Source organism: Rhamphochromis longiceps, linkage group LG1, assembly GCF_057381845.1.
Source record: "Rhamphochromis longiceps isolate RC_006_pf linkage group LG1, R_longiceps_female_GT1.1, whole genome shotgun sequence".
In the NCBI taxonomy this organism is placed as follows: Eukaryota; Metazoa; Chordata; class Actinopteri; order Cichliformes; family Cichlidae; genus Rhamphochromis; species Rhamphochromis longiceps.
The window spans coordinates 39,533,103-39,561,017 of NC_140557.1; the positions used below are offsets into that span (position 1 = coordinate 39,533,103).

At 43.3% G+C, this 27,915-nt stretch overlaps 1 protein-coding gene across 1 annotated transcript; it reads left to right on the forward strand.

The window, feature by feature from the left end:
- Positions 1-255: 255 nt before the first annotated feature.
- LOC146679189 (ankyrin repeat and BTB/POZ domain-containing protein 2-like) lies at positions 256-23,545 on the forward strand. The gene is made up of 17 exons (XM_085412820.1): positions 256-1,376; positions 11,848-11,976; positions 12,943-13,150; positions 13,255-13,407; positions 13,738-13,903; positions 14,897-14,986; positions 15,065-15,166; positions 15,294-15,390; positions 15,737-15,863; positions 15,954-16,201; positions 18,637-18,815; positions 19,570-19,675; positions 19,761-19,863; positions 21,384-21,456; positions 21,541-21,609; positions 22,292-22,405; positions 22,995-23,545. Exons 1-17 carry the CDS (start codon positions 497-499, stop codon positions 23,238-23,240), a joined length of 3,090 nt encoding a protein of 1,029 aa, XP_085268946.1. The 5' UTR covers positions 256-496; the 3' UTR covers positions 23,241-23,545.
- Positions 23,546-27,915: the final 4,370 nt, after the last annotated feature.

Here is a 27,915-nt window from a genome sequence, read left to right on the forward strand (position 1 = left end):
TAAGGTCTTTGCTTGTCTCAGAGGACAAATTTAATTACATTTTTGAAAATACAGTTCAGCTTCCGTGTTGTTCATGCTGGCTTTTAACAAAATATGTCTCATCTGGGCTTTTCCAACTTGGAAAGTAAAAACAGCTGAGGTGAAAAGGAGTTCTAGTCCAGCGTAGTTTTTAATGTGAACATCATACACCAGACTTTTTTTCCCAATGACTTTAACACACCCACAGATAATCACGCGTAGTTATAGCCGCAGGGAGGTGCTGACGAGCAGGGTGAAAAGGATGTTGTGGCAGTACTGTGAGTTCGAGTTTGATTGGTCGCTTGTGCGTAAAACACTCCGTCCCTCTTTAAACTGCGGTCAGGTTTGGTATAGCCTCTCCTACAGCTGTGTGTTTCTGGCAACTGGATGTAGGAGCCTCTCTTCTTTAAACTGGGGCTCAAAATTGGAATGGTAAACACTAGCTGGGTTCTTTATTGTGCGTAAAGAGCTCCACATCATGTCCAACAATGTGTTGATTAAAACCCTAGAGGGCCTGTGCCTGGACTCAGGTTATATGGCGGGGGAGAACTGCCCGTCACTCAGCCTGTCCTCGGGCAGGTCGGGGCACTCGCAGCCAAATTTGAACACACCTCACCGGGGTCCTTGCTGGCAGCACGCCGGCTCCCTGTACAGCAGAAACGGTAGCTGGGACACTGTGAGCACGCTGCCGGAGGACGTGATAGATATCCTAACGAAATGCCCCTTTCTGCCCGAGCTGGAGGAGTATCCCTGGATCGAACAGGAGCTGCTGGAAGTTCTGCGTAAAGTTGCCCGCACGCGTGCGTCATACACGAGGGAAGCGGTCCACCGGCTCTCTGTCCTGCTCCGGAGAGCTTTGGTGCGCATCTCCCGGGAGGCTCAGCGGCTGAGTGAGCTGCACAGGCGGTGCACACGGCTGGAAGTGCAGAGCGCAGTGAGGCTGGTGTTGAGTTGGGGTCTCGCAGAGAAGTGCATCTCATCTGCTGTGAAGGCGGTGTCCCTGTACTGCATGAACTCAGGCAACACCGCGCGTCAGCGCGGCAAGTCCTCGCGCTGCGGCCTCACGCTCTCCGCGGGCCGTTTCTTTAGGTGGATGGTGGAGACGCGGGTGTCGGTTCGTGTGCACGAGTACGCTGCAGTGTGCCTAACAGCCTGTGTCGAAACTTTGGCAGAGGAAGTGGCAGGACGTGGGCTGCAGGCGGCGAGGCTGACCGCGGAAGAGGAGGGAGGGCAGATCGACGGGGTCATCTGCGGTCCGGTGACCACCGAGCTGCTGGATGGAGCTGTGAGCAACGACGCAGAGCTGTGGGGGCTGCTGCAGGTCTACGAGCATCTCATATGTGGCAAAAATGCCAGTGGTGAGTTCAGTGACCTCATGACGAGATTTTGAAGCTTACTTTTAATAAAGTATAGATCTTTAAAAATTCTGATCTAAATAAAAAGACAAAAAAGGATCAAAATGCAAATGTTATTAATTTATCGCTTAAGTTTAAAGCAGGTATTATATGCACATGTACAGGCTGTTTTTCTCTCCCCTGTCAAGAACCTTAGATTAAAAAATGACAACTACAGAAAATCCAAAATAAGAAATAGCTTTACAACAACCAACTCATCCAAGTTACCTTCCAGCAGATCCACAAACGGTGCTTCAGAAAGTTCAAAAAAGGTTCTGACACCTTTTTTTCTGATACAGTGGATACAATGTGTTCTTTGTGCAACATTCCAATCTAATGTTCACTTTTATTATAATTATGTTCATCTGGTTACAAAACGATTTGTCCATTAGGACTTATTTGTTTTGGAGCTCTTACTTCACTGTCAGTCACAGTGAAGCAGTGTTCTTTTGACCTCTGCTGTTATAGGAGTCATATATATATACTGTATATATGTCATATATAGAGACAACAACACTATGTCCAGCTGTAGCATGCTAGTCTGAGGCTAGTCTGAGGCTCTGCTGAGATTTCTCTTTCCAAATTTTTGTCACATTTATCTTATAATATGTGATATTTCCTCTTCTTTCTCTGTTACACTTTCACATCACAGCTTGTGAGAAAGAGGAAGATGTCTGGATGAAAACCTGCCAGCTTTTGTTATTTCAATCAGTCTTTGAAAAAAAACTCTTCTTCAGTACAGTGCCAGGACTTGCATACATGCATACATGCATCTGTGACTGACGGTTGTGGGCTACATCTTCACAGGCTGACCTCACTACAGAGGGGAAAAACCTTGACTTCCTACTCGGTCCTCTGTTGAACTGGGTAGTGTTACAGATTAGACGAGTTGATGATGGCATTAAATTGCTGAGAACTCTCCAGAGTCCCGATAATAAGAACCAGAAGCTTAAGAAGTCTACAAACACCACAGAGAGAGCAATTAGAAAATCCTTCAGACAGGAAAGAGGCATTTTGGGTAGTAAGTAGGAAACACTGTCTGTTAGACTCACTGAGGTCAGCTTTGTTCTTCTTGAACATATTTTGCCTTTGAATAATCACAGCATGGACAATGAGCAACTGAGGAAGTGTTACAGAGCAAAGTTTGCATGAATCTTATGTCACAAAATTGACAAAAGATGCTTTCGGCCTTGAGTTTGAAGGGCAGATTAATTCCTTGGGCTCTTTATTGTATTCTTGAGCAGTCTTTGTGGCCTTGCTCCTGCTGTGGGAGGGTGCTGCTGATGGAGAGTGTTGTTGCCATCATTAGGTGTGCTTGATCGGCTGCAGCTTTTAAGTGGGAGGTACATGTTAAAGCAAGATCCACATGAATGCTAGGACTGAGGCTTGACAGCTTCATGTTTGAATTCGGGAGACAGATGGTTACGTTTTTACAGATTTGGATTAGAACTTTGTTTCTTTTGATAAAGCATATAGTTAGGGCTGGATCAGGTGACCCTGAATCCTCCCTTGGTTGTGCCAAGGCTGGTGAGGGCTTCTCATGATGCACTGTCTTTTTTTTCTCTTCACTTACCTTTTTTTCACCCACTGTGTGTTTATACACCACCCTGCGTTTCATCATTAGTTATCATTCATCTTGTCGTGAAATCGATCAATGTAGAGCAGTGTCGCAAACCACGGAGGCCCCAGAAAAGTGCAATCAAACGTTGAGTTTATTAACAGCCCGGAGAAAACATCAACATATGTCTTCTGACCAAAATACATGTTGTGGACACTTATAAAGCAGTGGGGTTACACCCCCCCCCCCCCCCCCCCCACCCCCCCCCATGGCGTCAATGACAGATTAAAATAGGTTCCAGACATTAGTCACAGTTAATCGTACATCTTGTACATCTTTGATAGCTATAAGCAGACATAGAACTTCTCTTTTCTATAACACCTTCCATGCAAGGTAATAAACTTCAAGCCCTCAGGGTCTCTGGGGCTAATTATTGACTCTGGTCATCTGTTGCCAGAAAGTAAAATGCAACAGGTTTGCAACAAGAAGCTGGGAACATTTGGGCCTCTGCTCAGGCCTATTCCTAGATTATATGTGTTGTAAGCATGCATTGCAGTTATCCTTCTATGTTCTAGTTTCCCTCAGCATGTATCACCTGGACAGTCACGCCAGTGAAGCTTAAGACCCTTAATGAACCGAACATCAACTCAAAATAAGCACAGATATGCAGTATGTATAAAATACTTAATGGAAGGGTCCTCAAATGCAATATCAATACTGTAAGAAATATTATTAAATGAAATAATGCTGTAAAGAATGTTATTAATGCAATTATAATGATGCAGATTATATGGCAGCAATAAAAGAATTATTTCTGTATCTCCACAATCTCTACTCTTCTCCCCTTATCCCAAGCGGATGGTCACCCTTACCTGAGCCTGGTTCTGTCAGGTTTCTTCCTGTTAAAAGGGAGTTTTTCTTTCCCACCGTCACCGGTCTTTACCTTCCATTAAGTGCCTCAAGGCAACTGTTGTTCTCTTCAGTTCAATGTATTTATATAGCACTCTTCACAGGATAAAAACCACAAAGTGCTTCACAGTAATATAAAAACAGATATACATAAAAAAAAACAGCATAATCAAACTTACAGCAGAAATCTAATTAAAAGCTAGTCTAAATAAATGAGTCTTAAGCTGCTTTTTAAAAGAATAAATACAATTAAAGCAACGCAATGATGGAGTTAGAGCATTCCTCAACCTGGGGGCCACCGCTCTAAAAGATCTATCACCTCTGGTCTTAAAACGAGTTCGTGGGACTACCAACAGCCTTTGATTAGATGATCTCAGGCTGCGAGAGGGAGTGTGGGGTTGATGTTGAGAAATGTGGGCAGAGGCATCACAATTCAAAGCTTTAAAAATCAGTACCAAGATTTTAAAATGAATTCTGAAATGTACTGGAATCCAGTGTAATGAGCGTAACACTGGTGTAATGTGCTCCGTTTTTCGTGTCTTAGTTAAAAGCCTTGCAGCAGCATTCTGGACTAACTGGAGACGGTCAAGATTCCTTTTGCTCAAACAAAGATACAGACTGTTACAATAATCTGAGCGAGATGAAATAAAAGCATGAATAACCATTTCTAACTCAGATTTAGACAAAGTTTGCAGTTTGGAGATGTTTCTAAGCTGAAAAGGCAGTTCCTAATGAACTGTCGAGAGTGTTGTTTTGGGGACATGGCAGAATTTTAAAAAAAAGGTACCTGAGGCTCGGGTGAACAGATGAGCCAAGAGAACCAAGATGCTGTTTGATTAGAGATATCTGGTTGTTGGGGGCAATAATTAATGTTTCTGACTTCTCAGAGTTCAACTGTAAGTAGTTGTCACCAAGCCACTGCTCAAGGGAAGCTAAACATTTAATTAAAGAGGACAGTTTATGGACTTCCATCGGCTTAAAAGAGCAGTAGAGTTGAATGTCATCAGCATAGAAGTGATAAGACCCCTCAGGGAACTGCCTGATTATAAGTTCTAGAGGTAACATGTACAGGAGAAAAAGAATCGGTCCCAGAACTGAACCCTGTGGTACCCCACATGTCAGATCCTTAGAATGTGACATAAACTGATTTGCAAAAACACTAAAAGATCTGTTGGAGAGGTGTGACTGAAACCACTCCAGAGCCAGACCGGATACAGCGACTATGTCCCGGAGCCTGTTAATCAGGATGGTATGGTCAACGGTGTCAAAGGCAGAGGTTAAGTCCAACAAAACCATGACTGAGGATGCTCCGGAGTCAGCTGACATCATAATGTCACTAGAGACTTTAATTTTGCGGTTTCTGTTGAGTGACTTTTATGGAAACCCGACTGAAATTTGTCATAAATTTCATGTTTTTCTAAAAAAAAGTGGTAAGTTGATCTGCAACTAGTTTTTCCAGAATTTTTGACAATAATGAAAGCTTAGAGATAAGCCTATAATTCTTAAGCTGTGTTGGATCCAAACCGCTCTTTTTAATATTGGCTCAACAACAGCATGCTTACAGAACCTAGTGACCACACCTGGTGAAACAGAGTTGTGATTTGGGACTATATAAATGACACTGAATTGAATCGTTTCCCTTATATGTTCAAACTGCCTGCAACACGCTGGGATACTACAGGTCCCAACCCTCAAATGAGGACGAACAGGGAAAGTAAATGAATGAGTGCTGTTAGCCTCTGACCCATACACACACACACACACACACACGTGCGCACGCACGCACGCACGCACGCACGCACGCACGCACGCACGCACGCACACACACACACACACACAGCCACAGTGTTCTTCCTGATCTGGCAAGAAAAGCAGTGAAACCTGAGCAAATATTTCCACTTTGTTTGCAGACAGCTTGCTGATAGCATCCACAGACACAGCTCATAATAAATACAACAGAAAGCAGATTTAGGCTAACACTGCAACACACATGGTTGTCAGATCAGCTCAGAGCGAACTCCTTACATGAGGCTTTTTTTGTCTTCCTTTGTGACATCTGTAGTTTTCATCTGCTTCTGTGTAGGTTAAAAAAATCAGTGAACTATTTTTACTCCTGAGCATCCTTCAGTAACTCTCCTCTTTCCTCCAAATATATTTGAATAACTCTGACGTCCTTCAACACGATGCACTGATGAGGCTGATTTCTGGGTCATGAGCAGGATGACAGAGAACAGAAAAAGAGGCGCAGATGAATTACTCTGCAGCAAATACAGTGGTTACAGTTGTTCTGCTGCAAACTGGTAATGGCTCAGAGAGCAGACGCACCCGGTCATGATGGTGTTTGCCGTGTCACCAACAAAGATGGCTTACCTGAAGAACGCTTTGGTTATGTGAAAGCTGACTTAGATTTATTTACTGTGTCAGCTCTACAGGCAGGATCTCAACAACCAAATATTACTGTAATCAGTACTATTAGTGATGTCACAATCCTTTGTGCAAGGTCGTGGGAGCTATCTTTGGGCAGATATTTTGAAGCATTATCCAACAACAACAACAAACTTTATTTATATAGCACATTTAAAAACCAGTGGTGTACCAGCTCACTCCTGGTGGCCGATTGGTGGGGCCTGGCGCCTGTGGCCCGGCTGGGCCCCTTCCGGGGGGGTGGGATGCTCGCAGGCCTCTGGCCTCTGGGCCTGAAGCTCGGTCCTCTCTGGCACAGCTGGCTGCCGGCAGAGCCCGCGGGCACGCCACTGCAACCCCCTCTGGCCTCTGCTCCGTAGCTGCTGGGTGACCTCTCGTTTGGGGCTCTCCTCAGCTCTTCCCAGGAGGGTGGCACGGTTCCCCCCCTTTTGGTGGTCCTCCTCGGGTCCTTGTACTCTGGGGCCTGGATCTCCTCCATACCTGCTTCATACCCTGGAGGACGGGGCTGTGGCTCCCCACACTCCCTAGCAGATCGTTACATGGAGAAACCTTTGGAATACAAGCATGCTGATCCACACAGGTATGCACACAGGTGTACACACAGGTGTTCACAGACACGGACTACAGCTTTCTTGGCTGCTGCCTCAAAGCACATTGTGCGCTGTCTATCTTGCGTGCTGCACAATATCGTTTATTATTTAGTATCTACTGATATCTACTGCTAGCCAGTTTATTGTGATGGTGCTGTTTTTTTTATTATGTTGCTCTTTGTTGTTTGCTTTCTCTTCTGTTTTTTTCCTCCATACAGGTGACCCAGGTGTTTTGTTTGCTTTTCTTTCTTTCTTCCCCCCCTTCTCACCATCTCTTCTCCCCTTTGGTTTTCTTTCTCTCCCTCTCTTTCTTTCATTCTTTCTCCCTGTCCTATCCCCCAGTCATGTCTGTCCCGTTTGTAGCAACCGAAAATAAAATAAATTCATAATTATAATAAAGGTCAATCAAATGGACCAATATGGCAAGGCCATGATGATCCACTTGGTAAAATAAATCCGCTTGGCATCTTACTTGGCCTTAAGACAACAATTCTGACGGCTAAAGATCCAAACGGGACACAAAAAAACAAAAAAAACAAAAAAACAGTGGTGTACCAAAGTGCTTAACATGCAAGAGAATAGGATGAAGTAACAGGGAAGGATGAGGGCTATGGCAAGGTACCAAAACAGCTAGCAAGTTGAATGGCATTAAAACACAAAAGCAAAAGAAATTGCATATGAAAGCATAAAAGAAAACTAAGTGTAAAGGATAAAACAGTCAAAAAAAAAGTTTACTAATGAACACTTGAAATGTTTGGTAAACTTGGTGTGTGTGTGTGTGTGTGTGTGTGTGTGTGTGTGTGTGTGTGTGTGTGTGTGTGTGTGTGTGTGTGTGTGTGTGTGTGTGTGTGTGTGTGTGTCAGCTATGACTGAGGAGGAAGTGGATGCAGCCAGCTGGAGACAGTATCTGATGCTGGGTCAGATTACATGGAGTAATCCAACACTCATTGGCTACCAAATGTCACTTAATGTCATCTCCATCTGGCCTTTATGTGAAACTATAAAACAGAAGGAAAATGTGGTTTAATGTTTAATGGCTTGGCTACTTTGGGTTGTATTAGCAGGAGGATACAATCTGTGAGCTCCACCACAGAGGAAGGCTCCAGCAGGAGCATTTTATGGACAACTGCACCAAAGTAAATGGTTAACCAGAGGTTGAGCACATTGGACGGCTCTGTCCTGACCAGCTTTAATCAAACTGTAAACTTCTTTGTGACAGGAGGCCGTTTGGATGTTGGAGCTCTGCTCTGCTGTTAACAGCATCTCATGGCTGCTGATTCCTGGCTCTGTGCGCTCATTGCCCCAAGCCAACACAGAATCGCTCCAGACATGCGGCCTGCAGGTTTTAACCAGATTATACGACGAAAACAACATCTTCTGCCTGTGTGTTTGACATTTCTCTGAGCGGAGGCTTTATTTAATCCCACCCAAGTAGGAGCACAGGATTCTCTGTTTCTGTGCCATTTGGCACTTCATGTTTCTTCATGTTTGCTCCATTAGTGTTGTCATGTTGGCTCCATGTGAAACAGAGATCGTATCATAAAAGCCCTGATACGGATTGTTTCTACCATAAGTTGACTTTAAACAGTCTGTTCAGGTTCCTTGATGTTATGAACACTGAGCTAACCCCTGCTCTGACTGACCTTCTGACCTCCGCTTAAAACACTGAGATTGTTTAGGATCATACTGTATTGTACTGTACTGTATTATCATACTGTATACTACACAAACAAGTGACTTACTGGTGCTTTTGGGTGAACTGTGTGAATTCAAAAATCCCTTTTTCATGGTTATAATATTTCTGTAGCTGCAGGCTCTTGTCTACATTGTTGGGTTAAGCATCCATCTCTCTAATATTCTGACCAACAGGTCAAGGTAAAAAAGGCAGTGCTCTAGTGGAGACACTGACACCATGGATACCACAGCTAGTTATTAACTTTTATTTAAACTGGGGTACAGGTTTTGGCTAATTAAATTGAGAAAAGTCAGAAGAAATGAAACGCCGTGTCCTTAGTAGAATGAAAGCCAAATAAGTGAGGGATGCATCTTACATCCAAAGCATGCCTAATGGTCTGGTTACAATTTGTCAGTCGCAAAAAGCATGCTCTGCCTTTATCATCTATTTTAACGAACCAAAGTATGAACAGGGAGATATACTTAAGAAGGCCTTTATGCAATAAATTATTTAAAATGATTAATAAGATCATTTTCTTAAACTTGACCCTGATGACCATTAGAAAGAATTCGAGACTACTGACTCAGTTTTTAGATGCAGAGGCTCGACTGCATCCACAGTTTTGCTGGTTGAAGATGTGATCACCAGGTAACCTTTTGTTCCCAGCTAGTTGACATCCTATTTTTACTCTAGTGTGATGTAGTCCCAAAATATTAGAACAGCAACAGGTTATAAATGACTTTAACAGAAGTTCAAAAAAGCCTTAATTTATTTGATTAGCAACAATCTGTGATTCCCCGTTTTCTCAAATCAGAACAACAGTTGCCTCAATGTGCTTTATGTTGTAAGGTAAAGATCACACAATAATACAACAGACAAAACCCTGAAAATCATGTGACCCCGTATGAGCAAGCACTTTGGCGCAGGTGGGAAGGAAAAACTCCCTTTTAACAGGAAGAAACCTCCTGCAGAACCAGGCTAAGGGAGGGGCGGGGCCATCTGCTGCGATTGGTTGGAGTGAGAGAAGGAAGACAGGATAAAGACCCTCTGTTAAAGAGAGCCAGAGATTAATAATAACTCATGACTAAATGGGGAGTGGTGAATAAACACAGTGAGAAGGTGACAGAGGTCTGCCTACATGATTCCAGTTGGATGTTGTTGAGTTTCTATTGCTTTGATGCCATGAGCATTACTCTTACTCTTGTTACTAGTCTTTACTCTAAATTATTTTTGTAGCAATAATAAAACCTTCTGCATGTAAATGTTCCATGTTGTCACTATCTGACCCGTTTTCACAGCACTGCAGAGGTTTTCTTTCTTTTTAATGTATTTCCTTCTCTCCTGGTTTAGTCTGGATCGGGACTGAGATTGTAACCTTAAACCCTTACACACAAACACACACTGAAACACGCACACAACCTTTGACTCTCTGGTTCTGTTGTCTCAACCAAACACTTGCAGTATTATACCATGCAGCAGAAAAGAGCTGTTGTTTTCGGGGCCGGGGACTGAGCCTCTCTCTCCATTTGGGACACACACACACATACACTCAGTCTTTCTCACAGTGTGTGCTTGCAGGCTCGAGGGTTGTTGAGCACTGTTTTCACTGAGCCGCAGGTACACACAAGGAGACCGTCAAAGGAAATGACTTAATCACTCATGATTCTGGATGTAAGCAGGGCAGTGTTGGGAACAGGAGCTCAGGCGTGTCTTTAGGGGGGGTCGGTCCTACACGGGTCGGTATTAGAGAACAGTGATTTGTGCTTTGTCCACTGCAGACTGGTCCCCTGTTGTGCACCAGTGAATAGATGCCTGTTCACCCTGTCTCCTGTCTGTAAACATAGCAGGGTAATGAGCATCGATTATCACCTACACAAGTCCGTTTTTTAACCAAAGATTTCTTTATTTCTGGCCAGGCCTGGTTTTAGAAAGCAGAGATGTTTTTTCAGTAGAGAGGAATGAATCAGCTCAGGCTGATAAACAGTCTGATTAACATTGGTATATCCCAGAGGTGTTGGATGAGGTTTGGGCCACACCGTACGGTGAATATTGTTTCTAATACACTGAGCTGTATACTGCCTCAAGTGTCCTGTAGGTTTTAGATTTCACCCTGGGTGAAAATACCTGAATCAAATGATGAGTTCATTACCAGGCCTCTGGAGAACTTCAAGACATGTTGAGGAGGTCATTTAGCCATTTGAATCAGCTGTGTTGGATCACGGCCACATCTAAACCCTGCAGGACACCGGCCCTCGACACCTGTGGTTTATGGTCATGTCAAGGCTAAAGATCTGACCATAGAGAGAACCAGTGGAATTACATGATTCACAGTGAGCAAGGACTTGGCAACGGTGGGGAGAAAAAGACCCCCAAAACCTCTTTTTGCAAAACCAGGTTCAGGGAGGGGCCGCCATCTGCAGGGAAGGCATCAAAGAGGATGAAGATCTGTCTGTCTTCTGACTGTGAAATCTGCTGGATCTTAAGTTTTAAAAACACTGGAGTATAGTAAGGATGCAGAAAATGCTAGCTTACTCTAGCTAGCTCTTACAATTATTGTACAATCTACTCTACAATATAGAGGTGACTGTTGTTGTGATTTGGCACTATATACATAAAACTGAATTGAATTGAACTTGAAAACTAAGTACCTGTAAACGCTCCAGTGGTTACAACCACTTCACCATCCCCATCTGTCCTGGCTGGTCAGTCATGTTCATGTCTCCATACATGATCACTGTGAATGCCTCACTAAAGCTGGATTTGTATTCTGTTGGGCTTTAGATTTTGCAGATTGTCATCAGTGATGTGGCTTCCATTGTGCGTAAGATTACGAGTCAGCAAATCCCCGATTCAAAAGCACACAATGGTCAGGGATCTACGAGTGTGTGTGTGTGTGTGTGTGTGTGTGTGTGTGTGTGTGTGTGTTGGCGTATATCTGTATGGGCTTTTCTAAAGTGGCTGCTTGGCTTTGAGAGTGAGTGCATCGCATCGTACTAGCAGATGGCCTGAAGTGGTGGTGCATCATGTCAATAACATGAGAGAGCTTTTGTGCTGCAGTGCATTCAGAACTGTTGTATCCATGATGTTCTGTGTGTTTGTGAGATACTTTTGTAATGCTACGTTGCAGTGATGAGTTTAAAACTGGCAAAGAGTTTCTGAAGACAGAACCTTCTCCAACCACGTACATAGGCCAAAGTGATGCAACAAACCAACTCCCACCTTTATGCAGGAAACTTGGCTAAAAACTTACAGCTTCATAAATGTTCTTTGTTTTTGTAGGTGAGCTGTCACTCCCAGCCCACATCAGCCCATACACAGAGAGCAGGGAAGATGCCTACATCCAGCTGGAGCTGCGGATGTTGGAGCAGGCGCTCCTTGCCACCTGCGTTGGCAGCATTGGAGAGCTGAGTACGTGTGTGTTGTGTCAGTCAGCACAGTAGGCTCCTGTGTTTTGTGTGTGTTTATTTAAACTGTGACCGACGTCGGACTCCTGGGACACAGTGTTTCCACTTGGTTCCATAACCTGTGGCTTGTGTCCAAATAACAAGAGCACTTTCAGACCCTGCAGGCCACCGCACCTCATTATCTGGCACATAACCTAGGTAGCTACCACAACTAAAACAAGCTAGCTGCAGTAGGCTAACGTTAGCTTTTAAAAAGAACTTATTTCCAGATGTTTCTTTAGGTTGGAGTCTTTTGACGCTGAGAGCAGCTTGGCTGCACGGTCAATAAGAAATGCATTCCTGCCTGTGCACTGCTGGCTCTGTTGTGCTGGTGCCGGGTCCATTGTGTAACTGACGCCACCAACATTAACAGGACGCTTACATTAGAGCCTCTTATTGCGTGTTTTGTTTGGGCTTCCTGCAATGCGTGGAATTACCACAATTAGAGAGGGGATGGGCTAACATATGAAACAGGAAATGACCGCCATGTAATGCATTTAACAAAGTAACTGTATTCTAATTATCACTTATTTAAGTGGTAACTGTAACAGAATACAGTTACTCATATTTTGTGTTTTTAAATACATTATGCTGGTACATGTACTCTGTTACTCCAGAACTCTGACTATTACAGACCCACTGTGATTCACTATGTCAACAAAACTGGAAGGTTCATAACTCAAAAACACTGGATCAGCAGGTAAATGGCAGATCAGAGGGAAAAATAATGCAAATTAAATTGTAACTGTATGAGCTTTATGGCAAATAATCTCAGCCTCATTATTGCTGTTGTTTTTCTTTTTTTTTTACATTATTTCTTTGTCCATAAAACAGACATAACTACAAATATATTAAGTTTATAAACTTTCTGAAATTTCTGAAATATGACAGCCTGTGGTGGTGGGAAATGATGGTTCCTGTCTTTTTGCAGGTGATCTGGTGTGTCGAGCAATGCACCACATGCAGCGTCTAAGAAGCTCGAGTGCCTCCATCAGCCACTCTTCTTCAGCCAATCAAATGCCAGTATCCTGGGCTCCAGATGCCCTCCGCACACTCTACTACTTCCTGTCCAGCCCACAGATGGAATCACTGGAGAATCCCAACCTTGACCCTCCAACCATGACACTGAGCAGAGAGAGGTTTGTGTGTGTGTGTGTGTGTGTGTGTGTGTGTGTGTGTGTGTGTGTGTGTGTGTGTGTGTGTGTGGCCATCTCTATACTGTCTTATGTTAAACTTTTTTCAGGCCATTCTTGCTCCTCCCTCCTCTCATGGAGTGGATCCGTGTTGCCGTGGTGCACGCTGAACATCGCCGTAGCCTATTGGTTGATAGTGATGATGTCAGACAGGCGGCCAGACAGCTTTTGCCAGGACTGGACTGTGAGCCCAGGCAGCTGAGGTAGGACACCAAAGAATAAAACCACTGATCGTGTATACTGTCAAAGCTGGAGTTGACTGATTACCAACCTGTCTGGCATTATTCAACCTTCTCAACTAGACTGTATTGAAAGGATGCCTTAGATCCTCCAGGTACAGAAAGACTGCCTAGTGACCACAAAAAAGAAAAGGAAATCGAGCCTCCAATCAGGAACCCTGAATATCAAAACAAGCTGTATGGATATCAGTATGAGCAGCATCTAGTCCTCTAATAGGTGGATGTTCTCTAAAAATGCCGTGCAGATAGGAGTTAAATTGATATGACCTGTTTTTTTACTGTGTTACTCTGCAGGCCAGAGTGCTGTTTCCAGTTGTTTAAATGTCTGGATGCAGAAGCTGCTTCGGCTAAATTCCAGTTGGATTTAGGATTCAGGATGCTCTCGTGTGGCCGAGCAGACCTGCTCCACCACGCCGCCCGGCTTCTAGGAGCTGAAGGTGTCAACACTATAGACGATCAGGTGAGTGCAGCTGTGTTTCAGTGACTGGAACAGATACTAGGTTGATGTTTATACGTTTAAAATGTAATTCAGAAAACTGCTTAAAAATTTACTGAGAAGACTCCAATCAGAGTAAGGTCAGAAGAGCTCTGCTGGATAAATGTGATACCTTTGTCAGTATACAGATAGATTCATAGGAGACAGAGTCTAATATCAGCAGCTGTGGGACAGCTATGAATAATTTGTTTTCTAATGGTTACAATTTTATTTGCGAAGAAATTCATCAAGTCATTGCTAGTTAAGGTTAAAGGAATAATTGGTTCAACAAAGCTGTGACTCTTTGTCAGTCTGACTGCACTGACATGATGATGTCTCAGCTCTCAGATCTCTTTTTTATAGATTTATAGAGTTTGAAGTGTGTCTGATTTGTTGGCTTCTTCTTCAGAGTAGTCACATTATCATATGCTAGATAACAGTAACCGTAATAATAGGATCATGGACCTCTGTCGTAGCAGAGTTTAGGTAGCTGCTCTGCATTGTCTCGGCACATGGATGGAAGAAGATAACAGTGGCGGTATCACGTCCTTAAAGTTAGTTCCAGCCCTTTGAGAAAGACATCTACTGTAATGACATGTATTGTCCAGTGCTCATTATTGCAAAATTAAAATGATTATGTGTTTTTATATGTGATCTGCTCATTTTAGCTGACTCTACGAGCCAAACGATGCATTAGTCCGTTTGTTTTGTCTTGCATTGATTTACGATCTACAAATGTAAAAATGTAGATTCTTCTTTTGTGCACAAATAATGAGATACCACTGTATCTATTTTCACGATGCAAAATCATTAACATTTTAAAAATCTTAAATACATCTTACATATCATGTGTACATAGTTGCACTGGTGGATGTCATTCTGTTCCTCTGTCTCCTGATGTGTTTTCCATTGTATTACTTTGTATCTAAATTATGTACATAAATAAAAAGAAACAAAACCTACTGTGTGTTCTTGCAGGGAATGAGCCCTCTAATGTACGCCTCAGCAGCAGGAGATGAGGCACTAGTGCAGATGCTCATTGAAGCCGGAGCTCACCTGGACATGCAGGTAAAGAGTGATGGTGGTGTAGGTAAAACCTCATTGCATAACAACAGGTTGTGAAGTATGTGTGTGCTTTATGTTCAGGTCCCTGGCAGCTCTGCCAGACATCCGTCTGTTTACCCAGGCAGTCGGCACTGGGTGGCCTTAACATTTGCTGTGCTTCACAGTCACCTGTCCGTGGCTCAGGTGAGTCCTTCAAACAGACTCCATCAGCAGAAAAACATTTCACTGGACTACTGAAATTAGCATTTTAATTGCTGCAGTGGTCTGACTGAATGAGTCTCTCACAGTATCGTGTTTCTCATGCTGGCAGCTGCTTTTGGAGGCCGGTGCAGACGTGGAGGGTGGAGCCTTGCTGGACAGTCAGGAGAGCTCAGCTGAGACACCACTACAGCTAGCTGCTGCAGCAGGTATCATTCTGCTGAACATTTTAGCGTATGTAATCTGAAGTTAACTGACAAAACTGTAGCTTTACCAAAGTGGACCTTTTTGATCAGAAACACATTGTTAATAAGAATAAATTACAATGGTGTAAATAAAAACTGGTTACAATATAACATCTATTTTGAGGTTTTCGCGTGGTTGACTGTTTGGTGAAAACTATTTGTATGAATAGATGTTTTAGCAGAATAATGACTTGTATACTGACAGCGCTGCCAGTTTAGGCTCTATGAGGGGCCATGTGACCACGAGTCACACATGTCACATGTCACATGTTTCGAATGGATCCACCAATAGAACATCCGATCTTCTCAGGTTACTACGACATGGTTAGCCTGCTGCTCGCTCACGGAGCAGACCCTCTGATCAAAGTGCATCATGGGAATTCACCGCTGTATGAAGACATGAACTGCTTTAGCTATGCAGCAGCACATGGGCACAGGTGAGACTTAAAGTTCCACATTTTCCAGTTCCTGTTTTACCTTGCTCTTTCACACATATATAGCAACACATTTGCCCTTTCCACCTGCAGAAACATCCTCAGGAGGCTTCTGCAGCAGCCACAGCACAGGAAGGAGGACATCCTCTCTCTGGAAGAGATCCTGGCTGAAGGAGTGGAGGAGGAAGAGGAACTAAAATTTTCAACACAGCCTCTAGCTCCTGACTCCCCAAGCATTATTCCGAGTTTGTGTAAGAACAGGATGAAGGCCCTGCAGCAGGCAGCCTACTACAGCGCGGAGCACGGCTACCTGGACGTCACCATGGAGCTCAGAGACATGGGTAAGCACGTGATGTCAAACTGAGGAACTCTGAACTGGGGTAATCGACTTTTAATTAAGAAGTAAATACATATGCACTGCAGGCTCCTGGTATAATTTTGAAATGTGCGTAATTAATTGTAAACTTGTGACAGATAAAAACAAAATTTCATGCTGAAGAAATCAGAGGAGAGCAAAATGTGAGATTTACAGTCCTTTATTACAAAGCTCAGGATGAAAATATCCATGAATATCAGACAGAGCTTCATCATGAGCTTCATAATGAGCCCAGTTACACCTTATTTGTTACTTTAATTGGCTCGAATGAAATCAAATTGATTGAAAAATTAGTTCATTAAAAAACACACGTCCAGTGAAGTGAACACATTGAAACTATTAGCCTAGTGTGCAGCCCTAGCACAGTACCAAGAAGCAGGCACAGAGGTGTATTTATGAAGCTCATTGCTGGGACATGAAAATCTACCTCAAGTGTTCACTGCTTGATAGAGTTATTATAATCTGACAGGAGGGTGTGTCGACATATAGAACAATCTGGAAAACAAAGAAAACATGTTTCAACAGCGAGCGTTTAAAACTGTGATCTAGTATTTTTATATACACTCAACAAAAATATAAACGCAACACCTTTGTTACTGCTCCCATTCCCCATGGGATGGACGTAGAGACCTAAAATTCATTCCAGATACACAATATAACCATCCCTCCCAAACAGTGGTCACAAATCAGTCCAAATGTGTGGTAGTGGGCACATCTGCCATATTGAGATAATCCATCCCACCTCACAGGTGTGCCACATCAGGATGCTGATCTGACATCATGAGTAGTGCACAGGTGTACCTCAGACTGCCCACAACAAAAGGCCACCCTGGAATGTGCAGTTTTTTGGGCTACTGGGGGTCTGGGGACCCAGAACCGGTCAGTATCTGGTGTGACCACCATTTGCTTCATGCAGTGCAACACATCGTCGCATGGAGTCTATCAGATTGTCAATTGTGGCCTGTGGAATGTTGGTCCACTCCACTTCAATGGCTGTGCGAGGTTGTTGGATATTCGTGGGAACTGGTACACGCTGTCGTATACGCCGGTCAAGCACATCCCGAACATGCTCAATGGGTGACATGTCCGGTGAGTATGCTGGCCATGCAAGAACTGGGACATTCTCAGCTGCCATCTGCCCTGAACAATGTGAACCATGATTCATCCGTGAAGCGCACACCTCTCCAACGTGCCAGACGCCATCGAATGTGAGCTTTTGCCCACACAAGTCTGTTACGGCGACGAGCTGGAGTCAGGTCAAGACCCCGATGAGGACGACGGGCATGCAGTTGAGCGTCCCTGAGACGGTTTCTGACAGTTTGTGCAGAAATTGTTTGGTTGTGCAAACCAATTGTTCCAGCAGCTGTCTGGGTGGCTGGTCTCAGACGATCTTGGAGGTGAACCTGCTGGATGTGGAGGTCCTGGGCTGGTGTGGTTACACGAGGTCTGTGGTTGTGAGGCCGGTTGGATGTGCTGCCATATTCTCTGAAACGCCTGTGGAGACGGCTTATGGTTGAGAAATGAACATTCAATGCACGGGCGACAGATCTGGTTGACATTCCTGCTGTCAGCATGCCAATTGCACGCTCCCTCATTGCTTGTGGCATCTGTGGCATTTTGCTGTGAGACAAAACTGCACATTCCAGGGTGGCCTTTTGTTGTGGGCAGTCTGAGGTACACCTGTGCACTACTCATGATGTCAGATCAGCATCCTGATGTGGCACACCTGTGAGGTGGGATGGATTATCTCAATATGGCAGATGTGCCCACTACCACACATTTGGACTGATTTGTGACCACTGTTTGGGAGGGATGGTTATATTGTGTATCTGGAATGAATTTTAGGTCTCTACGTCCATCCCATGGGGAATGGGAGCAGTAACAAAGGTGTTGCGTTTATATTTTTGTTGAGTGTATATAAAAATGCTAGATCACTGAGAGACGTAAAAGAAGTTGAGGATGTGACAGCTAGTGCTGTCAGCGTTAAACGCGTTAGCACGGTTAGCTCGTTAACGCGTTTAATGCTGACAGCACAAATTTCAATATAAATTTGAACCCTTTTTTTTGTTGTCCATGAGGTGTGCACGTTCTCTTTGTATTTGTGTGCTTCAACAAATGAAAGTGAAATAAACTGAATGAACTAACAAAAGCATTCAAAATCCAAACTTTGTATGATGCCAGGAAACTTGGTGGTTTTCCATATATTGCATTGAAAGCGTCTTTATAAAAGGAACATTTGCAATCACCTGCCTGCAGCTTCCTATTTCCTTTGGCTTTGATGAGCAGCAATCCAGAGAGCGGCGGGGAAAAACAGAGTAGTTTAACAGCTTGTTGCTTCTGGCTCCAACTGCACAAAGACCTCAAACACGTTCCCTGGTTCCCTCTCGCTGATCTCTCCAGGTGTCCCCTGGAGGCTGCACATCTGGTTAGAGTCTCTGCTCAGAGCCCAACAGCTGTGTAGGGACGATGTCATCATTTCCCTCCTCACAGAGTTCACCTCTATCAGGACGGAGGACTACAGCCCCGGGCTTCTCTCCACGGGCATCCCGCTCATGTTCAGCATGTTGGAGACCACCAAGGTACAACTCAGCACCTCTGCATCTCTGATTATGTGGATTTTCCTGTCTTTCCATAATTTCATGGAAATGCGGATAAAGGGTTTGAGGCAGAGCAGCTAAACAAAAGAAACAGAAATGATGATTCCTGACCTGTCTTGAAAAATAGCGATGGTACATTTTTATTGTTAAACAGATTTTAGAGAGTGGTGTCACACTCTGTGCCCAGTACAACAAACATCTACTAGCTCTACAAGGTGGCGGATGTTCAGTTGGTTTTTTGCTCCCATGCATGAAAGACAAACTGTGTGTCACAATGATACTGCTGCAGAACGTGACGAAGCGTAGTTCCCAACCACTCCCACACTTTTGAAAAGGTACACAGAGCCAACCATTTGGGGACATTTATACCTGCACTGGGGACTATTCTGAAATTCAAACCTGTTCAAACTATGACACCATATTATAAAAATATTTTCTCATTTATTTACATACTTGTTTGTTCTTTGGTAATTTCTCAGTAAAGTTCATCACAGCACTCAGCAGTGGCATTAGTGTGAGCCACGTTCACACATCCATCAGTGTCATTCTCACATGCTGATGGATGCTTCGGGGAAAATTTCCCGCAGATGCTTCACCACTGGAGGAGTCAGAGTTTGGATCATCAGTCTTCTTATATAATACAGCATATATAAAGGACTGTGTGTGTGGATGTGTGCTGCTGAATGTGCAGAGGTCAGTGCTACGATGATCTCCTGTTCTGTTTTATTCTATGTAGGACTACGTGGTAACAAAGCGTCTGGCGACTGTCTTTTCTCTCTGCTACGGCTCGTCTCCCGTTCCTCCGGTCCCACCTTTGGACGTCACTCTGTCCACACAGCTGGGTAACACTCCCCTCCTGCCAGTGTCAATGTTTAACATGTTACATTTGACCAACTTATGAAGGATTACATGGTTGTCTCTGCTCAGATATTCATTTTCTGAACAACAAAGAGATGTCAGATGTGACATTCATGGTGGACGGGCGCCCATTCTTTGCACACCGAGTGCTGCTGATGTCTGCGTCAGACAGGTATCATCTCTCTTCTCTGACTGACATTAGCTACCTGTTATTATTAACCTATAAGAGGCTGCAGACATGTTCTAGTCAATGCAAACAAAATTAATGTCTAAGGGCATGTAGCAAAAGGACTATACAATGCAAGAATATAGGCTCGTGCACGCAATGCTTGGAGAAATTGCATAACATGTAAATTGTAAGTAGTTAAATTTCCAATAATGAGGTCAGGGTACATGTGTAAATAAGAAGTCTGGGTGAGCTAACGGCTCAAGCTTTTGACTCCTCTAAACGCTACATTTCACAGTTTTTCTACTCTTGGATCTGTATGATGTCACTGAGAGCAGATATTATTAATATGATTAACTCTACAGCTCTAATTCAGACAGAGAAGGACATGAGGGACTGCACATGGCTCTAGTGTAAAGTTATTTTGAGCTCTTATTTAAGCAAAGCTCGTCTAGAAGAGTTATGATAAGTGAAATCCCCCAACAGACTCTCCAAACATGCTGCTGACTCAAAAACACTTAAGCACACTATAAAGTGCTGACAGTGTGAAATTAACCTAAGATGTGAAGCAGCTTTTTATAATTCATAACAGAGGAACCTGTCCACTACACTAAATATTCTGATGTACGTATGTATTGGAGTAGGCGTGTTCAGATCCAGTAAAGTGGGATTTGGCAGGTTGGACCAGTGTGAGGGAAGAAAATAATTTAGAAATAAGACAAATACGCCTGAGCAGTTTTTTTGTCTTTGCATACAGGCTGTGATCAGCTGACCTGTTTGTGGTTGCTGCTTGCCGCCCTTGATTCTAACACTGCACTGCCGTAAGCTTCACCACAGTACTGCTCGCTAAGCAGTTTAACCTGCACCAAACTGTATTTTCATGAAACCTTTGAGTAATACAAAATAATTATACCTTAATTGTTTCTTCTCACAATATGTGAGATCAATTTCAAAATATCAACATTGTGAAATGGATCCAATATTATTATTTTTTAATTAGCACGTGTAACTTCACTGAGTGACCCGACACGGCTCCGTGGGTGTGTTTTTGCCTTTTTCTTTTATTTTGATACAATCCGTTTTTATTATTCGTGGCACTTTCCGGCGCACGCTGCTCCAGCAGCTCCTCTCTCTCCGGCCCCGGCTGCTACTGAAATAGGGAAGACCTACACAGCACACCCTGAACCTGCTGCTCCACTCCTCCCCTGCAGCCGAGCCACCAACCACACCCGGACACATCATGATTTAGAACCAAACTTTAAATGTTCATTTTATCAAATGGCGCTGAGCACTGCTTACCTAGAAATGAACCTTTCATCCACTAATAGGAGGCATTCCTCAGTGAGCTTCCGTGTGCTATGATAACCAATGAGAGAAAGTATCCATTTTAATGTGATTATTGATCATTAATTCTTTCAGAACAGCTCTTACACTTTATTTAGAAAGTTTATGTGAACAAGTGGCCTCGAATGTCACCGCCTTTTTAAAGAATGAAATGTGTCCTGATGTGCGTTCTGTCCTGGCAGGTTTCGCCAGCTGCTCGCAGATTCCCCCGATAACATCGTCCACATCAATCACATGACCTACGGCACCTTCCAGGTGAGGAACTAGCTTACTCCTTGTGCTTCGGTGCAGATGTGACTGAGACGTTTAGGTGGATGAAGGCTGTTTGTTTCCCTGCAGATGATGATGAAGTCTCTGTACTGTGGAGGAACTGAGGGGCTGTCTGTGTCTCCCTCTGAAGCCTTGAAGGTAAACGTCCCACAGACTGTGAGTCAATGCCTGCTCCAGTCTGGGCCTTTTTTAGGATTTCCAGCTTGTTGTGGATTGTACTGGTTTGTGTTTCATTAGATGAATCTCTTTAAGCCACTGACTGTGAGGTAGGTTTAAACTATTTATGACTTACTTCTGTCACCGGGGCAAATATTTTAGACGGCATCTGTTATTTTCTGTTGTTTCTGCTGGCAAATCAGTCAAACATTTCTTTTTGGTAACGTGCTTTTTTGGACAGGAGCAGTAATCGTGGCTCAAGAGTTGGGCGTTCGCCTTGTAATTGGAAGGTTGCCGGTTCGAGCCCTGGCTCCGACAGTCTCAGTCGTTGTGTCCTTGGGCAAGACACTTCACCTGTTGCCTTCTGGTGGTGGTCAGAGGGCCCGGTGGTGTCAGTGTGCCCCAGGGTGGCTGTAGCTACAATGTTGCTGCCATCACCAATGTGAATGGGTGGATGACTGGATGTGTAAAGTGCTTTGGGGTCCTTAGGGACTAGTTAAGCGCTATACAAATACAGGCCATTTTTACCATCAGGTTATTACTATGGCAGAAGTACACATCCACAAATGATTTTAATGTGTATTCACCACTCGTGTGTGCATATCCAGCTTTGTAAATAGTGTAAAGTACACTGATGGTTTACTCTTTGGTATCTGTCTCATAGCTGTTGCCAGTGGCCACTTTCTACCAGCTCCGAGGTCTGCAAAGACGCTGTGAAATGTCACTGTCGCAAAGCCTTACTCTGGACAATACTGTCAGCATATACAAGGCTGCTAAGGTAAAAACACACAAGCTGACATGTAAGACAGTTAGATATCTGGGACACAGCTTTTATTCAAACCATAGACTGCATATGAAAGCACTGTCATGAAAAGTAGCAGTAGTAGTAGCCACGGCAAATCTAAATATCCCAAAAAAGATGAAATTGAAGGGGAGACTGATCAAACATAACTCAGGTAAAGTTTTGGATTGTTGCCTTTTGATGGGCAGTTACAGAACCTGATGATAGGACTCGTATAAACTCCACCACAAACTGTTTCTCTCACTTTATTACTTTAGATTACAGAGAAAATAAAGAATAGGCAGAATTTGTGATTTCTCATATTACATTTGATTGATTGGACCATGTTCTATTTAGACCTTCATGCTTCAGGCTGTGAAACTAAAAACTCAAGCCTTATTTTCTTTTAGGTGTAAAAATTATTGTATTTTTTAATGGTGACTCGAATTTCAAGATCATAATAGAAGGAACAACTGTTTGCATAAATGTTGCTGCGAAAAAAATCTCCAAGGAAAAATTTCTTATATCAACATCATATATAAAATGGATTATCGCAGAGACAATGACTCAGCTTCTGCACTTGCAGCACCATGGAGGAGCTGAACTCTGCAGGTTTTGTGAAGGATTCTTCCTGCAGAACATGGATCAGCTCCTGGACAGGGAGGACTTCCACAGCCTGCTGCTAGGAGGTCTCAGTCAAGAGCTGCTATACCCAGGCCTGGGCACCCGATCTGGACTCGACCAAGATCAGGATCTACTGGTCCTCCTAAGGGACTTGGAGAATGTACTTATCCAGAGACTTTATATCCTCCACTCTGCATGTCGAGAGTAGAAATGGTGGAAATGTTGACTGTGTTCGACTTGCTGTCAGATTCAGTCCTGTTTTTGTGGTAATCTGAAAAACTGTTGCTAGCAGATTTTATTAGCTAGCTCAACCCCCAGGCCACAGATCGGTACCGGTTCGTGAGTCGTTTGGTACCGGGCCGCGAGAGTTGAGGCTCGGGTGTGAAATTTATGTTTTTCAGGGTTTTTAGTGTTATTTTTTTTAATCGTTTTTATCGTTAACTCTGTTTCCCTGGGTCTTTTCCCGTGTGTTATGAATAAATCTTCTTTTTTTTGGTACCAGTACTGGTTATATTTTGTTGTATTTATCCGCGACACCTTAAAGGCCGGTCCGTGAAAATGTTGACAATGTTGTTGGACATAAACTTGTCTGTGGCGCAAAAAAGGTTAGGGACCGCTGAGCTAGCTAACTGACAGACATAAACGGAGAAGCTGGAACACTATTTTAAAAGTACTCCATGAAACTGCTAAATGGTTTGGTGACATTTAAATAAAGATTTATGGTCTGGGGAAATATAAGGAAACTCAGTTTGAAACCATCATAGATGATAGCACTGCTGTCTCAGGATTGACTGGTTAATTGTTTGGTCCATATATTGTTAACAGGACGGACTGTCTGGGAATATTAAGGTGTTACCGTTGATAAGGTGAAAGGTGCTACATCAATAGGCTTTAAGAACAGATTCATTTTTTGAAAGTGGGAGAAAAAGACTGCCTGTAAAGAATACCACCAATGAGCCTGAGTGACTGCGAGCTTCATTTATGGCTACATTTACAGAATATCTTATTAGTGTAGCGAATCCAAGATGGCGCCAGTGTGTACGCCAGGCCGTCTTCATCTCCCCAAGCTCTGAGTACTGCTTGCCGTTTTGCTTTATGTATGCTTCCCGGCTGTTTTTGCACTAATTGCCTATGATCGTCAAACTCTTTTGAATCTTCGACCATTGAACCATCAAACGCCAGACGTACGCTGGGAACCAGGGACTTTCCCCCCGCTTTCGACGGATATTCTTCCCCTCGTACGCCACCTGTCTTTTGCCTCCTACAGAAAAAACGACCTAGGAGACAGGGTAAACGGAGCGGTATCCGTGAACGCATCAAGGCCTACCTAAAGTCACACGAAGTGATTAACCACTATGTTATCTTGGATATTTTACGTTCCTCCCCATCCTTCCAGGACTGGTCTACCTTTAGGCTGATTCGCCATGTCGGCCAGCATGCTCACTCGGTCTACCTGCTTGGTGTTGGATGCAGACCTCCAGAGGTGGCATGAAGCACAGCAATCTACGCCTGTTGAGGCGCACTCATAGAAGTGATAATGTGACTACGATCCGGATGGCACTGCTCAACACCAGCTTATTAAAGAACAAGTCCTTAATCCTAAATGACTTTTTTCTCTAATCAAGGTGAGATTTCTTGTTCCTGACGGAGACTTGGGTACGCCCCTGTGAGTCCTTTTCCTTTTTGGAACTTCTTCCCCCAAACTGTGCCTTTCTGAGCTGTCCCAGGACCTCGGGTAGAGGTGGAGGGCTAGCCTTGGTCTTTAAAAACAAATTTCGAGTACGGCAATTGCCTCCTGCCATGTACTCCAAGGCCACACACTTGATCTGGTATTGTCATATGGTCTGGACATGCACATTACGGATATAAGCGACGCTCGGTCCCAGTCATGTTTGATATTGAACTTTGTAATGTGGAATTGAATTGTGCCAAGTGTGCACAATCCTGAGATTACCAGCTTCTCTGTGGCCTTTACTAACTCTACTTTTTATGATACCAACTCTAATTCAGCTATATCGGTTGATGAATTTTCTAACTCCTTTATTTCAATATGCTCCTCGATTTTAAACACTGTGGCTCCATTAAGGGCTTACCAACCATGGCTGAATGAATCCACCCGCGCTCTCAGGCGTGAATGTCACCGAGCCGAGAGGAAATGGAAAAAAGGCAAACTTCAGGTGTCCCTGGAAATCCTGCATAACTGCCGATCAAAATATCAGAAGACTGTCAAAATTGCAAAAGCCTTCTTCCTGACAGAACCTATTACTGACCACAGTCACACGCCACAAGTTCTGTTTAAAATCTTTAATTCAGTTGATAATCCCTGCTCTACGCCTCCCTGGCGCTCTGTGAAAAATTCTTACATTACTTTATAGATAGATAGATAGATTTCAGCACTAAGGGCACCATATCTACCGGCAGTTAACCAAACCCCAGTTTCTGAATGCTCTATGGTTTTTCAACAGTTTGAGCCTGTATCTTTTTCGACTCTGAAAGAAATTATTGATCATATGAGTAACTCTAATACGCTGCATGACATTCTGCCTTCCCACATTAATAAGGAACCTCTGACTACTATCGGTCTCTCTATTTTACTTCTAATGAACTCTTCACTGTCATCAGGCTGTGTTCCGACCAGTGGCGTGTCCAGCGGGGTGGCACAGGCCACCCCAGGTGCCACCCCAAAGCTAAAACAATAAAATTCAATCAAATGTACGATTATGTTTTAACAGTTAAGCTCGGATATCTGAGTGCAAGTGAATGCAGCATCAGCTTCTGCACTATGAGCATCACGTTAGGAAAAACTATTTTTCGGCAAAAGATAATGAGGAGAGAATAAATGTCCCTGTAAGTAATATTAAGTTTGTTGAGTTTAGTAAACTTCGGTGAAATTAGAATACCAAGGAAAAAAATAACACTTAAAGAATTATTGCAGCCATCGCATATTTCAGACAGTAGGCTGCTGGGGGGAGCTAGCATAAGAGTTATGAGTTATAAGATATAATCCAAGTCGTAACATTGCTGTGTGGAGCTGCAGATTTGGTTGCAGGTTAATACTGGCAGTGTCACCATGCCAGCTGACTGTACTTCATCACCAGCCAGTGTTGTTCTTTATACATCAATATTACCAAAGTTGACCATAAGGCAGCACTTACACTACACTGTGCGGTTTAGCTAATTTCTCTCATTACTTATCCTATCTGCCAGCTCCATGTTATGAATAGAGTGTAAATCACCCCTGTGCCATGTTCACTGCAGGGATGTGCAGTTCTGGATCTCAAGGCTCCTGTCCTCCCGGTTTCAGATGTTTCCATACTTCAACACAGCTGATTTAAAGAATCATTTACAGACTTCTGCACAACTAGGTGTTTGGGGATTATTTGATTTGAATTGGCTCTGTTGGTATAGGTAACATCTAAAACGTGCATGATAGGGGTCCATGAGGGCCAGAATTTGACATCCCTGACTTCTAGTCAAGGTCATACATCAGGAAAGTTGTTGTTTGTGACATAGGTTTTTGCTTTATTACTTCAGGGCCAACCAGTAGAGATAAAAGAATAGGAAGAATGAAAAGATCTCAAAATATTGAGAATTTCTTTCTTAAGAAGGCTAAAATACACCCAGAAGCAGAGAGCAATGTCAGGGAAAGGTGGACTGAGCAGCAGTCATCATTGTCACCTGTGAGTTCTACAAATGAAGGTATGTGAGAATGAATAAGGAAAATGCAAGGAAGGGATGTTTATATTGTCAAGTGTTCAACCGATCCTAATATTTGGGGATAAATAATTAACTAAGCAAATATATGTATTGTGGCACATAATTGGAAAGTAAAACAAAATCCTTCTTTAAATAACAGTTTTTTTTAATTTAATGAAATGTAATATTTGTATATTATCCCACTTGTAGTGTTTAAAATCTCATTCTAATAAGAGTTAAAAGCGCATTCGGTTATTAGGTTTATAGGGTTATTGAATTATGGTTAACGCTTGGTAGAATTTTTTTTTAACATTAGATTACATCTGCCACCCTTCTCCAAATCTGTGCCCCTACCTGGCCCCCCAACAAAAATTTTCTAGACACGCCACTGGTTCCGACTGCCTTCAAACACACAGCCGTACAACCTGTAATCAAGAAAAGCAACGCTGACCCCAACAGTCCTCTAAACTTCCTTTCATGTCTAAAATGTAAAAACAAATAGTCCCTCTTAGAGACGTGGTGTCAGTGACAAATTTCAATCTGGATTCAAACCCTGTCATAGTACCGAGACAGCCTTATTGAGAGGTTTTAATGATCTCCTCCTAACTGCCGCCCTGTGACTCTAGTCTTATTAGATCTAACTTCTGCTTTCAATACGCTAGACCATAATATTCTCCTAACAAGGCTAGAACATGTAGTTGGCCTTAAAGGTAATGTTCTTTCATGGTTTAAATCATATCTATCAGACAGATACTTCTCTGTCACCATGGGGAAATACTCTTCCTCTTCTTCCCCTGTTAATTGTGGTGTGCCTCAGGGGTCCGTATTAAGTCCCACGCTGTTCTCCCTGTACATGCTGCCCTTGGGACTCATCTTTAAAAAACATAACATCTCCTATCACTACTATGCAGATGATATCCAAATTTACTTTCCTCTAAATTTGGATGCCTCGTCCCCGCTCTCGCCTTTGTTCGAATGTCTGCGGGAGGTTAAAGACTGGCTATCCCAGAATTCTCTTAAATGAAAGAAAAACAGAAATTAGTGCTTTTGATAGCCACGTTCCCCTGGGCCAGCTAACTGATACAATGGGGTCTTTTGCCAGCCACTTTTCTCATTCTGCCAGAAACCTCGAAGTGCTCATTGATAGTTCTTTTAAATTAAACAAGCAAGTATCCACTGTGTTAAAA

What these genes read in the sequence shown, in the direction of transcription:
- LOC146679189 (XM_085412820.1), top strand. Translation starts at nt 497, where the DNA reads ATGTCCAACAATGTGTTGATTAAAACCCTAGAGGGCCTGTGCCTGGAC. An exon ending in GCATGTTGGAGACCACCAAG is followed by an intron (nt 18,816 to 19,569) that starts GTACAACTCAGC and finishes TATTCTATGTAG; the next exon opens with GACTACGTGGTAACAAAGCG. An exon ending in GCATATACAAGGCTGCTAAG is followed by an intron (nt 22,406 to 22,994) that starts GTAAAAACACAC and finishes CTGCACTTGCAG; the next exon opens with CACCATGGAGGAGCTGAACT.